The sequence below is a fragment of the Carcharodon carcharias genome, chromosome 12 (assembly GCF_017639515.1).
Source record: "Carcharodon carcharias isolate sCarCar2 chromosome 12, sCarCar2.pri, whole genome shotgun sequence".
Taxonomy (NCBI): Eukaryota; Metazoa; Chordata; class Chondrichthyes; order Lamniformes; family Lamnidae; genus Carcharodon; species Carcharodon carcharias.
In genome coordinates this window covers 13744729-13761154 of record NC_054478.1, presented here as the reverse complement: position 1 = coordinate 13761154, position 16426 = coordinate 13744729, and the positions used below count along the sequence as shown (strand labels likewise).

General features: G+C 42.5%; 1 protein-coding gene across 1 annotated transcript in view; it reads right to left on the bottom strand.

Annotated features, from left to right (window-relative positions):
• The window catches only part of LOC121285069 (desmin-like), a 150888-nt gene that overhangs the window by 69122 nt on the left and 65340 nt on the right, over window positions 1-16426 (bottom strand). Inside the window, exon 4 of the mRNA XM_041201193.1 lies at window positions 5658-5816. Within this exon, the coding sequence (XP_041057127.1) occupies window positions 5658-5816 (159 nt within the window). The remainder of the gene's footprint in view (window positions 1-5657; window positions 5817-16426) is intronic.

Here is a 16426-nt window from a genome sequence, read left to right as displayed (position 1 = left end):
TTGGCAGCCTTGCCCCCTGTAGTTCTGCCCTGTGACGCCAGGTGGATGCCGACAGCGTTCAAAGCCTGGGAGTTGGGTGCCCTCTATTCCTGCCACTTGTCCAGTTCCAAGGGCGCCCCTTTAACAGGTGCACAGACCCCATTTGCCCATCTGATGGGACCCTCACCTGCCTACCTTCAGCTGGTTAGTTTCTTAAGATGCAGATAACCTGTCTGACACTTTAAAAATCATGCCTTCTAGCATTTGCAAGCTTGGTGAGAATTTTAAACTATATTAACTGTTCTGAATCGAAGTGAGCGCCCTTCCCCCTGTGCAGCTCATTATTGCCAGCACTGGGATCGGCATCTTGAAATTGGTACACAACTCCCCCCCATTATTGTCGGAGCGCCCCCCTCCCTCCCACCCACCCGTGTTCTCATCTTCAAGGGACTCTGAAAATTCAGCCCATGGTTACGGTCAAGACTGGAGTTTAAATAAGACCAGAGGACGTACGAGCAGAAGTAGGCCATTCAGGCTATCGAGTTTGCTCCAACATTCAATGAGATCATGGCTGATCTGATAATCCTCAATTCCACTTTCCTGCCGTGTTCCTGTAACCTTTGATTCCCTTACTGATTGAAAATCTGTCCATCTCAGCCTTGAATATACTTAACGACCCAGCCTCTACAGTAATGACTTCCACAGACTAACTATCCTCTGAGAGAAGAAATTGTTTTAAATGGTGTCCCCTTACTCCAAGATTATGCCCCCTGGTCCTAGATTCTCCCACAGTGGGAAACAACCTCACAATCCTGTCAAGCCCTCTAAGAATCCTATATGTTTCAATAAGGTCGCCTCGCATTCTTCTAAATTCCAATGAGTACATACACAACCTACTCAACCTCTCCTCACAAGAAAATCCCTCCATAGCCAGAGATCAACCTAGTGAACCTTCTCTGGACTGCCTCCAATACCAGTATATCTTTCCTTAGATAAGGGGACCAAAACTGTTTACATTATTCTAAGTGCGGTCTTGTATAGTTTTAGCAAGACTTCCCTATAATTATACTCCATTCCCTTTGAAATAAAGGCCAACATTCCATTTGCCTTCCCTATTACCTGTTGAACTTGTATGTTAACTTTTTGGGATTGATGCACAAGGACTCCCAAATCCCTCTGTGCTGCAGCCTTCTAAGTTTAAATAATATTCAGCTCCTCCATTCTTCCTGAAAAAGTGCATAACCTCACATTTTCCCACATTATATTCCATCTGCCACTTTTTTGCCCAATCACGTTCTATATCCCTCTATAGACTTCTTGTGTTATGCTCACCACTTGCCTTCCCACCTATTTTTCTGTCATCTGCTAACTTGGCGATAGTACATTCATTTCCCTCATCCAAGTCATTAATATATATTGTAAATAACTGAGGCCCCAGCACTGAGCCCTGTGGTACTCCACTAGTTATAGGTTGCCATCCTGAAAATGCTCCCCTTATCCCAACTCTGTCTTCTATTAGTTAGCTAGTCTTCTATCCATGCTAACACTGTGGGCTCTTATCTTATTAAGTAGCCTTATGTGTGGTACCTTATTGAATGCCTTTTGGAAATCCAAATATATTACATCTACTGGTTCCCCTTTAGCTATCCTGCTTGTTACCTCCTCAAAGAATTCTAATAAATTTGTCAGGCATGACTTCCTCTTCATGAAGCCATGCTGATTCTGCTTGATTAGATTATGTATTTATAAATGGTCTGCTATTACATCCTTTATAATATACTCCAACATTTTCCCAATGACAGATGTTAATTAGTTACCTGTATTTTGTCTCCCTCCCTTTTTGAATAAGGGTGTTACATTGGCCATTCACCAATCCTCTGGGTTCTTGAAAGATTACTGCCAGTGCATCCACTATCTCTGTAGCTACTTCTTTTAATATCCTAGGATGCAACCCATTAGGTTGGTTTATCCCTTTCCTTGAATCCTTCTTCCTCACTGGGAAGTATCTTTGTTGAGAGTCATGAACTATTTTCTTAAACATTTGCTATTGTTCACCAACCATCTTTTCTGCTAAACTGCTTTCCCAGTCCACTCCAGCCAGCTCTGTCCTCATTTCATTGTAATTACCCTTATTTAAGTTTAGCATTGTTGGATCTGACCCAATTTTCTCACTCTCAAACTGAATGCTAAATTCTACCATATTATGGTCACTGTTTCCAGGGGATCCTTTACTCTGAGATCATTAATTAAACCTGCCTCATTACACATTACCAGATCCAAAATAGCCTGATCCTTGGTTGGATTCACAACATTTTGTTTGAAGAAACTGTCCTGAATAACTCTATGAATTTGGGTTGTAAGGGTCGATGGGAAAATGGCAGAGTTGAGGAGTAGCCTTAGTGATTAAGGATGAAGTTACTTCAATGATAAGAGAGAGTACAATAAAAGATAAACAGATAGTGGAGACCTTATGGGTAGAATTAAGAAGTACAAAAAAGGTTTAAGACAGTAGTGGGTGTTGTGTATAGGCCCCTTAATAGCAGCTGTGAAGTGTATAATTTTTTCAATGTAAAGATTTAGAAATTGCCAGAAATATGTAGTAAAGGCAGAGTGGTTTAAATGGGGAATTTAAATTTCATATAGATTGGGATAGGCCAACTTGCTGCACATACCAGAAAGATGGTAAATTTCTTGAGTGTATTGGGATATTTTTCTGCAGCAATATGCCTAAAGCCAAAAAAGGGTATGCCATATTAGGCTTAGTTATGAGTACTGAACCAGATTTTGTCAACAGCCCAATGGCCTGTGAACATTTATCTAAAAGCGATCATAATATGATTGCATTCAAAGGGAGAAATGCGAAACAGCTACTATGATTCTACATTTAGATGAGGATAATTGTCCACAGCAAATGGGGCATATCTGTTAACGGCTAAAATAACAGAAGATCAGTTGCCATCATTATCAGTCCCTCGAAACAAGGATGATGTCTGTCAAGCTTCACGATTTTTGTGTCCTCAGGTGACTCAGCAGGCCAATCCAAGGAGCCACAGGTCTTTGGGCAGAGAGGACAAGAGTTTCCCTGAAGGAGGTGGTTTCTTGAGCCAGGTTCTGTTTCTCCCCTTCACTTTCACCATATCTCTGCAGCAGCAGCATACAGAGAGTAGAGATAATGGGCAGGTACTCCAATTGGGAGATCTTGCAGCGCAGTGGGTAGCGTCCCTGCCTCTAAGCCAGAAGCTTTGGGTTCAGGTTCCACTCCAGAACTTGATGGCCAAACAGATTGCAAGTCCTTTCAACATACACCAACGGCAGGCAATAAGAGTGGGAGAGATTCCTGGACAGCTATGTGGTGTAATGAAGTTTGGAATTTCTACCATTACTATTGACAGCTCCAGACTGCAACATACATGTAAAAGTGCATGTTTCCACAGCAAATTGGAGTACTTTTTGGGGGAGGGGTAAGGTGAGGAGGAGCTGGGGGGGGGGGGGGGGGGGGGGGGGTGGGGTGCTTGGCTCAGTTGGCTGGATGGCTAGTGTGCATCAGATTGGTGCCAACAGCATGGGGTTCAATCCCCATTCCAGCTGGGTTGGATTTGGGACCTGCCTCCTTGGAGGTCATGGTGCTGTGGGTCAAGCAGAAAACAGAAGAAAACTCTAATTGGCAAATGTGACCGGTGGTGTCCTGCAAGTATGTGTTGGGGCTTCAACAGTTCACTGTTATTTATTAATAATGGGACAGAAAGCCAAGTATCCAAAAGTGCTGATGACATGAAGATAGACAACACTAAGCAGTGTAGATAGAAGCATAACATTACGAAAAGATATTCACAGAATCTTAATGCCACAGATGGAGGCCATTCAGCTCACCGTGCCTGCACCGGCTCTTCAAATGAGCTCCATGACCGAGTGCCATTGCCCTGCCTTTTCCCTGTACCCCAGGTATATCGATCATTAAAATGATCTAAATTATTAAAACAGGTATAGAAATACTCAAAATGGAACGTCCCTTATATCTAAAGGACTAGAATACAAGAGGGTAGATGTCATGCTTCAGCTACACAAAGCCCTGGTTAGACCACATCTGGAGTACTGTGAACAGTTTTGGGCACCACACTTAGGAAGGCTATGCTGGCCTCGGAGGAAATGCAATTTAGATTTACCAGAATGATACCTGGACTCCAAGGTTAAATTACGAGGAGAGATTGTACAAACTAGGGTTGTATTCCCTGGAATTTAGAAGGTCAAGGGGTGATCTGATCAAAGTTTAAGATACAGATGGATAGACAGGGCGAGAAATTATTTCCAGTAGTTGGGAGTCTAGAAGTTTGGAACTTTCTTCCACAGATAGTAACTGATATTATATCAATAATCTACTTTAAAACTAAGATACTAGACTTGTAAACCATAGAAGGGCGTATGGAGTTAGGTTGCAAATTAATCATGATCTCAGGCTCAAAAGTTAAATGGCTTACTCCATGGGCAGAATTTTTACAGGTAGCAGGGTTTACCACCCAGCCAGTCAGACAGTCAACAGGGAATGCACCTTGGCTGATGCTGGCTGCCCTGCAGTCATCAGCTGGAGGTGAGATTTCTGTTCTTCACTCAGGAGAAAGTCCCGCCTAAGAGAACTGCTGGCCAATCTGATTGGCTGGCAACTCTGTAGTTTTTTTAAAAATTCATTCATGGGATGTGAGCGTCACTGGCTAGGCCAGCATTTATTGCCCATCCCTAATTTCCCTTGTTCAGAGAGCATTTAAAAGCCAACCACATTGCTGTGGGTCTAGATTCACATGGAGGCCAGACCATGTAAGGACAGCAGATTTCCTTCCCTAAAGGACATTAGGGAACCAGATGGATTTTTACAACAATGATTTTGTGGTCATCAGGCTTTCAATTCCAAATTCTTATTGAACTCAAATTTCACCATCTGCCATGGTGGGATTTGAACCAGAGCATTACCCTGGGTATCTGGAATACCAGTTCAGTGACAATACCACTACACCATCATCTCCCTAATCCCACCACCGAGAGTGGTGGTGACTTCTGGGACTACAAGCAGTCTCCACAACTGTAGCCCACAGGACCAGTGTGGAATCTTGTGGCGGGAACAGAAGGGGAAGCCCTGGGACGGTTGGGCAAGGAGGTCTGGGATCTAGTTAGAGAAATTGAAGGAGGTAGGGAGCATTTGGTGGGGGTAAAGGTGGGATTCCCTTATGTAGAAAGGGGCCAGTGATGAAATAACCGCTAACCCCCTGTCCTCCTCCGAGACTTGAGCAGTATGATCTGCTGGGCTTTCCTGCCCCCCTCCCCAGTCTCTGAATCCCTCATGCCAGCTGAAAAATTGCAGTTGGGTGGAAAGTTGCTAACAATTGGCCACTTAAGGGCCTCAAATGGACAGGGGTGGTAGGGCTGCCAAATGGCCTTGTCCGCTCTTGTAAAATTGTGGCTAGGTCGGGGGTGGGAGAAAAGGCAGCAGGAAGGCCCTCCAGAGAATTTTATGGAACGCTCCCCCAACCTGCAAACCCGCTGGTGGGGGACCGTAAAACTCTGCCCGTGTTTCTAAATGGGGGAAGGCTAATTACATTTAAGTAATTCATAACTGATAGCTGATGATTGGTGTATAGTGATACATGTTTCCAAAAGGTAATGAATATGAGGCTATTTTCCAAACCTACCTTTTGCTTATATTTGTCCATATCCTCTTTATTCTTTTTAGCGAGTTGTTCATATTCTGCATGAATCTCTTTCAGAACCTGTTCTAGGTCTGCTCTGTTTGTATCTGCTTGCTCAAGGTTCTGTATGTGCTCTACCTTCTTCTGCCAGTAAATGCGCTCCTGTAAGTCAAAACGTTTGTAAAATCAAGGACCATAAAAGGCCACTTGGTTCATCATATCTCATCCCATTGAGTTACTGTATGTGAAGCAGTTTGAGAGTTGAGATACAATAAGACTTTATGTATTTTTTAAAGCTTAATTTACCTAGTTTAATACGTGGATGCATTTTGAACCCTCTTAATGACTTTGACTCTACCATCTCGTCTGTTAAAACGTTTTAATCTCTTGATGAAAAAGCTCTTTCTAACATCTGTTCAAAATTAACTTCATTAATTTAAATTTCTGTCATCTGGTCCTACTGGCCTGCCTTACCTTGACATCATGTTCTGAGTTTACCATATCTGTCATTTTGACACTTCATAGATTAAGTTTAGTGACATGCAGTCTGCACCTTTTGGAAAATTATAGTTGTACTGGCTGTGATTTTCCAAATTGCTTTGATGGCAAACAGCCTCACAATTTACACTTAAGAGATGTCTTCATTTCATCCTTCAGTTAACTTTCTTTCTCAAGACTCAAGTGTCTTATCTTATCTCAGTTTATTTCATTAAAGGAAACAAGGGATGTGGAGCAAAGGTAGGTAAATGGAAGTGAGGTAAAGAATCACAGAATTGTTATAGCACAGCCATTTGGCCAGCTGTCTCTCCGAATGAGCAATTCACCTAGTGCCACTCTCCCGCCTTCTCCCTGTAACCCTGCATATTCTTCCTTTACAGATAATCCAATTCCTATTGGATGCCTCTTTTGATCCTGCCTCCACCACACTCTCAGGCAGTGCATTCCAGGCCCTAAACATCTGCTGCATGAAAAGGTTTTCTCATGTCATCATTGCATCTTTTGCCAATTATCTTAAATCTATGCAATCTTGTTCTCAATCCTTCCACCAACAGGAACAGTTTTTCCCTATCTACTCTGTCCAGACACCTCATGATTTTGAATACCCCTAACAAATCTCCTCTCAATGCTAATACAAAAGGAATATACTGCAGATGCTGGAAATCTGAAATAAAAATAAGAAATGTTGGAAATACTCAGTAAGTCAGGCAGCATTTGAGGAGAAAAAGAGTCAAACGGGTGGCTTTTTCCTGCATGGTGTCATTTCAGGTCGAGATAATTTTCATGATAACCACAGCTGAGAGGAGAGGATTGTTTAAAAAAAAGACGTTAACCACTTCCACAATAGGCATGTAAATGGCAAATTAATTTCATTATAGATTCGAGTGAAGCGACACAGTTTGGCAAGAACATTAAATAGGAAAATAAGAGTCTAAATAGTTTAAAGATGTAAAGGGATTTAGTGTTCTGAAGAAGTCATATTCAACTAGAAATGTTAACTCCATTTCTTCCTCCACAGATGCTCTCAGACCTGCTGAGTTTTTCCAGCACTTTGTTTTTATTTCAGAGTTCCAGCATCCGCAGTATTTTGCTTATGTATTTAAGGGATTACTGTGGCTCACTTCTAGAGAAACAGAATTGAAAAGCACAGATGTTTTATGTTAAACATATAGAAAATCATAGTTATACCACTTAAAGCACTGTGCATAATTCTGTTCTTTTCATCTGTTCATGGGATGTGGCTGTCCCCATTGTCTATTCCTATTTGCCCTTGAGAAGGTGGTGTTGAACTGTAGATTGTATGATGTAGGCACTCCCACAGTGCCGATGGGAGGTCAAGATTTTGACCTAGCAATGAAGAAATTTTGATATTTTTCCTAATCAGCTGGATGTGCAACATGGAGGGGAACTTGCATGAGGTGGTGTTCCCTTTCGCCTGGTGTCCTTGTCCCTCTAGGAGGTAGAGTTCACAGGTTTGGGAGGTCCTGTGGAAGGAACTGTGTGTAATTGCTAGTGTATATCTTGTAACTGGTACACACTGCAACCATGGTGCACTAGTGTTGGAGGGACTGAATATTTAAGCAGGTGGATGATGTGCCAATCAAACAGGTTGCTTTGCCCTGCATGGTGTCAAGTTTCTTGAGTATTGTTGGAGATGCATTTATTCAGTCAAGTGGACCGTATTCTATCACACTCCTGTGTTGTAGATGATGAAAAGGTATTGGGGAGCCAAGAGCTAAGTTGCTCGCTGCAGAATACCCAGTTTCTGACCTGGTCATTCGGCCGCAGTATTTATGTGGCTTGTCCAGTTGAATTTCTGATCAGTGGTGACTCCCAGAAAGTTGATGGTGGGGCAGGGGGTTCAGGGATGATAATGGCGCTGAATATCATAGGGAGGTGGTCAGAGTCTTTCTTGAGATGGTCATTGCCAGATGCTACTTAACACTTAGCAGCCCATGCGTGAATGTTGTCCAGCTCTTGTTACATCCGGGCACAAACTGTTTCATTATCAGAGGAATAGTGAATCAATGAACAACCCACTTCTGATCTTATGATGGAAAAGCAGCTGAAGATGGATTGGCCTAGGACATTACCCTGAGGAACTCTAGCAGCGATGTCCTACGACTGAGATGATTGATCTCCAAGAACCTCCGATATCTACCTTTTTTGCGAGGTATGACTCCAACCATTGAAGAGTTTTCCCCAATTCCCAGTGACTTCAATGTTGCTAGGGGTCTTTGATAGCACATTGGTTAAATGCTGTGTCCATGTCAAGGGCAGTCACTCTCACCTTACATCTGGAATTCAGCTCTGTCGTCCATGTTTGGACCAAGATTATAGTTAGTTCTGGAGCCAAATGGTCCTGGTGGAACCGAAATGGAGCATCAGCAAATAGGTTTTTAGGGTGTAAGTGCCATTTAATAGCATTGTTGTCGACACCATCCATCATTCTGCTAATGATTGAGAGTAGACTGACGGGGCAGTAGTTGGCTGGATTGGATTTGTCCTTCTTTTTGTGGATAGGACATTCCTGGACAATTTTCCACCTTGTCTGGTACTTGCCAGTGTTGTAACTGTAAACAGCTTGGCGTGGGGGTGGCTAGTTCAGGAGTACAAGTCTTCAGCACTACAGCCAGAATGCTGTCAGGCCCCATAATCTTTGCTGTATCCTGTGCCTTCGGGCATTTCTTGATATCATGTGGAATGAATTAACTGAAGACTAGCATCTATGACGCAGGGGACCCTAGTATTTTTAGTTTTATTAGGAATCTTTCACATGGGACCCTGTCAAAGATTTTATAAAAGGTAATTATTGAGGGTGATGTGTTGAAATGGCAAGCGACAGGGAGGTCTGGGTCGTGCTTGTGGACAGACTGAAGGTGTTCCGCAAAGCGGTCACCCAGTCTGCGTTTGGTCTCTCCAATGTAGAGGAGACCGCACTGGGAGCAGCAAATGCAGTAGACTAAATTGAGGGAAGTACAAGTGAAGTGCTCCTTCACTTGAAAGGAGTGTTTGGGCCCTTGGACGGTGAGGAGAGGGAAAGTAAAGGGGCAGGTGTTGCACCTTCTGCGGTTGCATGGGAAGGTGCCGTGGAAGGGGGTTGAGGAGTAGGGAGTGATGAAGGAGTGGACCAGGGTGTCCAGGAGCGAATGATCCCTGCGGAAAGCTGCCAGGGGGGGTGAAGGGAAGATTTGTTTGGTGATGGCATCATGCTGGAGTTGGCAGAAATGGCAGAGGATGATCCTTTGAATGCAGAGCTGGTGGGGTGATAAGTGAGGACAAGGGGGACCCCATCATGGTTCTGGGAGGCACCCCTAGTTCTAGGTTCTCTTAAAAGAGGAAACACCCTCACCACAACCATCCTGTCAAGATCCCTCAGGATCTTAAAGGTTTCAATCATGTCACCTCCTATTCTTCCAAATTCCAGTGGATACAAGCCTAACCTGTCCAAACTCTCCTCAAAAGACAACCTGCCTATTCTTGGTATTAGTCTAGTAAGCCTTCTTTGAACTGCTTTTAACGCGTTTACATCCTTCCTTAAATAAGGAGGCCAGTACTGTACACAACACTCCAGATGTTGTCTCACCCATGCCCTACACAACTGAAGCGTAACCTCCCTACTTTTGTATTCAACTTCCCTCACAATAAACGATAACATTCTATTAGCTTTCCTAATTACTTGCTGTACCTGCATACTAGCCTTGTGATTCATGCACTAGGTCACCCAGGTCCCTCCGAATCTCAGAACTCTGCAATCTCTCACCATTTAGATAAGCTTCTTTTTTATTGTTCCTGCCAAAATGAACAATCTCACATTTGCCAGATCTTGGTCCACTCACTTAACCTATCAACGTCACTTTGTAGCCTCCTTATGTCCTCCTCACAATTTACTTTCCTACCTATTTGTGCTGCCAGCAAATTTAGCAACCATGCCTTCGGTTCCTTCATCCAAGTCTCAGACTCAGGCTTTTACAGCATAGAAGGAGGTCATTCGGCCCATTGTGCCCATGCTGGTCAACAAAGATCTGACAACACTGATCCCATTTTCTAGCACTTGGCCCATAGCTCTGGAGGCTATGGCAACGCAAGTCAATATCTAAATACTTCTTAAATGTTATGAAAGCTTCTGACTCAACCACTCTTTCAGACAGTGAGTTCCAGACTCCCACCACCCTCCGGGTGAAAATATTTCTCAACTCCCCTCTTAGCCTTCTACCTCTTACCTTGAATCTATGCCCCCTGGTTATTGACCCCTCTACTAATGGAAAAAGTGCCTTCTTATCCTCCCGATCTATGCCCTTCATAATCTTACACACCTCTCAGGTCCCCTCTCAACCTTCATGGAAAACAACCCCAGTCTATCCAATCTTTCTAGGCCCTCCAGCCCAGGTAGCAATCTCCCCTGCACCCTCACCAGTGCAACCATATCCTTCCTATAATGTGGTGGAATTACAATAGCTGCACTGATGAGATTTGAACCCTTGCCCCCAAAGAATTAGTCCAAACCTCTAGATTAGTCATCCAGTGACATTACCACTACACCACTATCTCCCCTTAAATAGTTCAGCATTTTTTGTATTTCTTTAGGACCTACTGAATAGCTTTGCACATCTAGAAACTATACTCCATGTCCCATCTTTGTGCTGTGACCTGTCTAAATTTTTTTGCAACCTATATACTCCCCATTTATATAAGTTGTAAAAGGTTGAAGTCCCAGCACTAATCCTTGTGGCACACCATTTGTCATATCCTGCCAACCAGAAAAAGACCCATTTATGCCAATTCTCTGCTTCCTGCTAGCTAGCCAATCTTCTATCCACACCAATATGTTACCCCCTATATCATGAGCTTTTATTTTTTGCAATAACCTTTGATGTGGCACCTTATCAAATGCCTTCTGGAAATCTAAGTAGAGTACATCCACTTTCATCTACAGCACATATGACTCCTTTAAAGAACTCCAGTAAGTTGGTTAAACATGATTTCCCTTTTACAAAACCATGTTGACTTTGCCTGATAGCAGGGCATTTAGAAAAATCCAAGGCAATAACATCTTTAATAACAGTGTCTAGCAATTTTCCTATGACAGAGGTTAGGCTAACTGGCTTGTAGTTTCCTGCTTTCAGTCTCCCTCTCTTTTTGAATAAAGGAGTTACGTTTACTATTTTCCAATCTAATAGAACCTTCCCCGAATCTAGGGAATTTTGGAAATGAAAACCAATGCATCAACTATCCCACTAGTCACTTCTTTCAGGACCTGGGGATTTGTCAGCCTGCAGCCCTAACAATTTGCTCAATACCACTTCCCTAATGATTGTAATTTTCTTGATTTCCTTCCCCACTTTCATTTCCTGATTTACAGCTATGTTGGGATGTTACTTGTGTCCTCTATAGTGAAGATTGACACAAAATACCTGTTTAATTGATCTACAAACTCCCTATTTTCCATTATCAATTCCCCAGTCGCACTTTCTATAGAATCAACACTCACATTGTTAACTCTTTTTATTTATCTATAGAAACTCTTATCTGTCTTTATGTTCCTAGCTAGCTTTCTCTCGTACTCTAATTTTCTACTCTTTATTCATTTTTTTGTCATTCTTTGCTGTTCTTTATATTCTTTCCAATCTTCTGGCCTGTCACCCATCTTTGTGCAATTATGTGCTTTTTCTTTAAGTTTGATACTGTCTTTAACTTTAGTCAACCATGGTAGTAGGCCCTCAACTTGGAATTTTTCCTTTCTCATTGGAAAGAATATATTCTGTGTATTCTGAAATATCCCTTTAAGTATCTGCCACTGAAACTCGATTGATCTAACCCTTAACCTCATTTGCCAGTTCACTTTAGCTAGCTCTGCTTTCATGCCCTCATAATTGCCCTTATTTAAGTTTAAAATACCAGTCTTGGACGCACTTGTTTCTCCCTCAAAATAAATTAAAATTCAATGATATTATGATCACTACTACCTAGGGATGCCTTCACTAGGAGGTTATCAATTAATCCTATCTTGGTACATAAGAAATAGGAGCAGGAGTAGGCCATTTGGCCTCTCAAGGCTGCCCTGTCATTCAATAAGATCATGGCTGATCTGTCCCAGGCCTCAACTTCTCTTTTGTGCCAGCTCCTCATAACCCTCAATTCCGATATTTCAAAAATCTATCTACCTCCTCTTTAAATATTTCCAGTGATCTGCAGGAGTTAAAAGTGTGGGAATGCAATAGTTATAGGGTATTCAATTGTAAGGGGAATAGGTAGGCGTTTCTGTGGCTGCAAACAAGATTCCAGGATGGTATGTTGCCTCCCTGGTGCTAGGGTCAAGGATGTCTCAGGACATTCTGAAGGGGGAGGGTGAACAGCCAGTGGTCATGGTACACATTGGTACAAACGTAAAAAAAGGTAAAAAAAGGGATGAGGTCCTAAAAATAGGATATAGGGAGTTAGGAAGTAAGTTGAAAAGTAGGACCTCAAAGGTAGTGATCAAGATTACTACCAGTGCCACGTGCTAGTCAGAGTATAAATAGCAGGATATATTGGATGAATACATGGCTGAAGAGATGGTGTGAAGGGGAGGGTTTCAAATTCTTCGGACATTGGGACCAGTTCTGGGGGAAGTGGGACCAATACAAACTGGACAGGTTACACCTGGGCAGGACCGGGACTGATGTCCTAGGGGGAACATTTGTTAGTGGTTGGGGAGGGTTTAAACTAAAATGGCAGGAGGATGGGAACCTATGTAAGGAGTCAGAGGAGGGGGAATCAAGGACAAGAACAAAAGACAGAAAAGGGGAATAAGAAAACTGATAGGCAGAGAAATCAAGGGCAAGAATCAAACAGAGCCTTAGTGAAAAATAGTGGAAACTGGATAAGTAACATTAAAAAGACAAGCCTTAAGGCTTTGTGCCTTAATGTGAAGAGCATTTGCAATAAAGTGGTTGAAATAACCCCACAAATAGACGTAAACAGGTATGATATAGTTGGGATTACTGAGACATGGCTGCAGGTTGACCAGAGATGGGAACTGAACATCCAGGGGCATTCAGTATTTAGGAAGGACAGACAGAAAGAAAAAGGTGATGGAGTTGCATTACTGGTTAAAGAGGAAAATAATACAATAATGAGGAAAGATATTAGCTCCGATGACGTGGAATCTGTATGGGTAGAGCTGCGAAACACTAAGTGGAAAAAAACATTAGTGAGGGTTGTATATAGACCCCCAAGGTGTAGTGGTGATGTTGGGAATGGTATTAAACAGGAAATTATGGACGCATGCAATAAAGGAACATTTGTAATTATGAGTGACTTTAATCTGCAAATAAATTGGGCAAATCAAATTAGTAAAAATACCGTAGAGGAGGAATTCCTGGAGTGTATATGGGATGGTTTTCTGGACCAATATGTTGAGGAACCAATTCTAAACTGGGTATTGTGTAATGAGAAAGGAATAATTGGCAATCTAGTTGTGCGAGGCCCCTTAGGGATGAGCAACCATAATATGATTGAAGAATTCATCAACATGGTGAGTGACGTAGTTGATTCTGAGACTAGGGCCCTGAATTTTAATCAAGGAAACTATGATGGTATGAGGTGCGGGTTGGCTATGATGGATTGGGAAGCGTTACTTAAAGGGATGACGGTGGATAGGCAATGGCAAACATTTAAAGAGTGCATGGGTGCACAGCAAGAATTGTTTATTCCTGTCTGGCACAAGCGTAAAACAGAAAAGGTGGCCAACCCATGGCTTACAAGGGAAATTAGAAATATTAGATCCAAGGAAGTGGCATACAAATTGGCCAGAAAAATCAACAGACCTGAGGATTGGGAGCACTTTAGAATTCAGCAAAGTGGGGCCAAGGGATTGATTAATGGGAAAGTAGAGAATGAGTGTAAGCTTGCAGGGAACATAAAAACTGACTGTAAAAGTTTCTATAGGTATGTGAAGAGAAAAAGATTGGTGAAGACAAATGTAGGTCACTTACAATCAGAAACAGGGGAATTTATAATGGGGAACAAAGAAATGGCTGAACTAAATACATACTTTGATTCTGTCTTCACAAAGGAGGACACAAATAACATACCAGAAATATTGGTGAACACAGGATTTAGAGAGGGAGGAACTGAAAGAAATCAGTATTAGTAGGGAAGTGGTGTTGAGGAAATTGATGTAACTAGTAGAATTGATGAGGGGGAGCCAGTGGATGTGGTTTATTTGGACTTTCAGAAGACTTTTGACAAAGTCCCACATAAGAGATTAATGTGTAAAATTAAAGTGCATGGGATTGGGGGTAGTGTTTTGAGATGGATAAAAAACTGGTTGGCAGACAGGAATCAAAGTAGGAATAAACGGGTCTTTTCTGAATGGCAGGCAGTGACTAGTGGGGTATCACAGGGATTGGTGCTGGGACCCCAGTTACTCACAATATATATTAATGATTTAGATGAGGGAACTAAATGTAATATCTCCAAATTTACAGATACACAAAGCTGGGTGGGAGGGTGAGCTGTAAGGAGGATGCAGAGATGTTTCAATGTGATTTGGACGAGCTGAGTGAGTGGGCAAATGCATGGCAGATGCAGTATAAGGTGGATAAATGTGAGGTTATCCACTTTGGTAGCGAAAACAGAAGGCAGATTATTATCTGAATGGCTATAAATTGAGAGAGAGGAATGTGCAGTGAGACCTGGCTGTCCTCGTACACCAGTTGCTGAAGGTAAGCATGCAGGTGCAGCAGGCGATAAAGAAGGCAAATTGTATGTTGGCCTTCATAGCCAGAGGATTTGAGTACAGGAGCAAGGATGTCTTGCTGCAATTATACAGGCCTTGTGAGACCACACCTGGAATATTGTGCAGTTTTGATCTCCTTATCTGAGGAAGGATGTTCTTGCTATAGAGGGAGTGCAGCAAAGGTTCACCAGACTAATTCCCGGAATGGCGGGACTGACATACGAGGAGAGATTGAGTCGGTTAGTATTATATTCGCTAGAGTTCAGAAGAATGAGGGGGATCTCAGAAACCTATGAAATTCTAACATGACTAGACAGGATGGATACAGGAAGGATGTTCCTAAATGTGAAGGGGTCCAGAACCAGGGGTCACAGTCTGAGGGTATGGACCATTTAGGATTGAGATGAGGTGAAATTTCTTCATCCAGAGAGTGGTGAGCCTGTGGAATCCGCTACCACAGAAAGTAGTTGAGGCCAATACATTATGTGTTTTCAAGAAGGAATTAGATGTAGCTCTTGGGGCAAAAGGGATCAAAGGATATGGGGAGAAAGTGGGAGCAGGCTATTGAGTTGGATGATCAGACATGATCACAGTGAATGGTGGAGTAGGCTCAAGGGGCCAAATGGCCTATTCCTGCTCCTATTTCCTATGTTTCTATGATCTAACCTCCATAAGTCTCTGGGGTAGAGAATTCCAAGCATTCACTACCCTCAAAAGAAATTCCTTCGCATCTCAGTTCTAAATTAGTGTTCCCTTATTCTGCAACAATGTCCCCTAGTTCGAGATTCCCCCACTAGTGGAAACATCTGTTCAATATCTACCATGTTAAGCCCCCTCAGAAACTTGCATGTTTCAATAAGATCACCCCTCATTCTTCTAAACTTTAATGAATAAAGGCCAAACCGGTTTAGCCGTTCTTGATAAGTCAACCCCTTCATCCCTGGAATCAGTCTAGTGAATCTCTTTTGAACTGCCTTCAATGCTAGTTTATCCTTTTAAATATGGGAACCAAAACTGTACACAGTACTCCAGGTGCAGCCTCACCAACACCTTGTACAGTTGTAACAAGACTTCCCTATTTTTAAACTCCAACCCTCTAGCAATACAGGCCAAAATTCCATTTGCCTTCTTATGCTAATTTGTGTTTCATGCACAAAAACATCCAGATCCCTTTGCGCTGCACTTTTTTTGGAGTCTCTCTCCATTTAAAAAATAGTCTGCCTTTTGTTTTTCCTACTAAGGTGCATGACCTCACACTTTCATACATTAAACTCCATCTGCCAAGTTTTGTCCACTCAACCTGTCTATATCCCCTTGCAGATTCCTTAGGTCTTCATCATGACATGCCCTCTCACCTATTTTTGTATAGTCAGCAAACTTGGCTACATTACACTCTACCCCTTCCTCCAAGTCATTAATATAGATAGTAAATAATTGGGGCCGTAGGACTGATCCTTGTGGCACTCCACTAGTTACGTCTTTCCAACCTGAAAAAGACCCATTAATCCCAACCCCGTTGTCTGTTGCGTTAACCAATCCTCAATCCATGCTA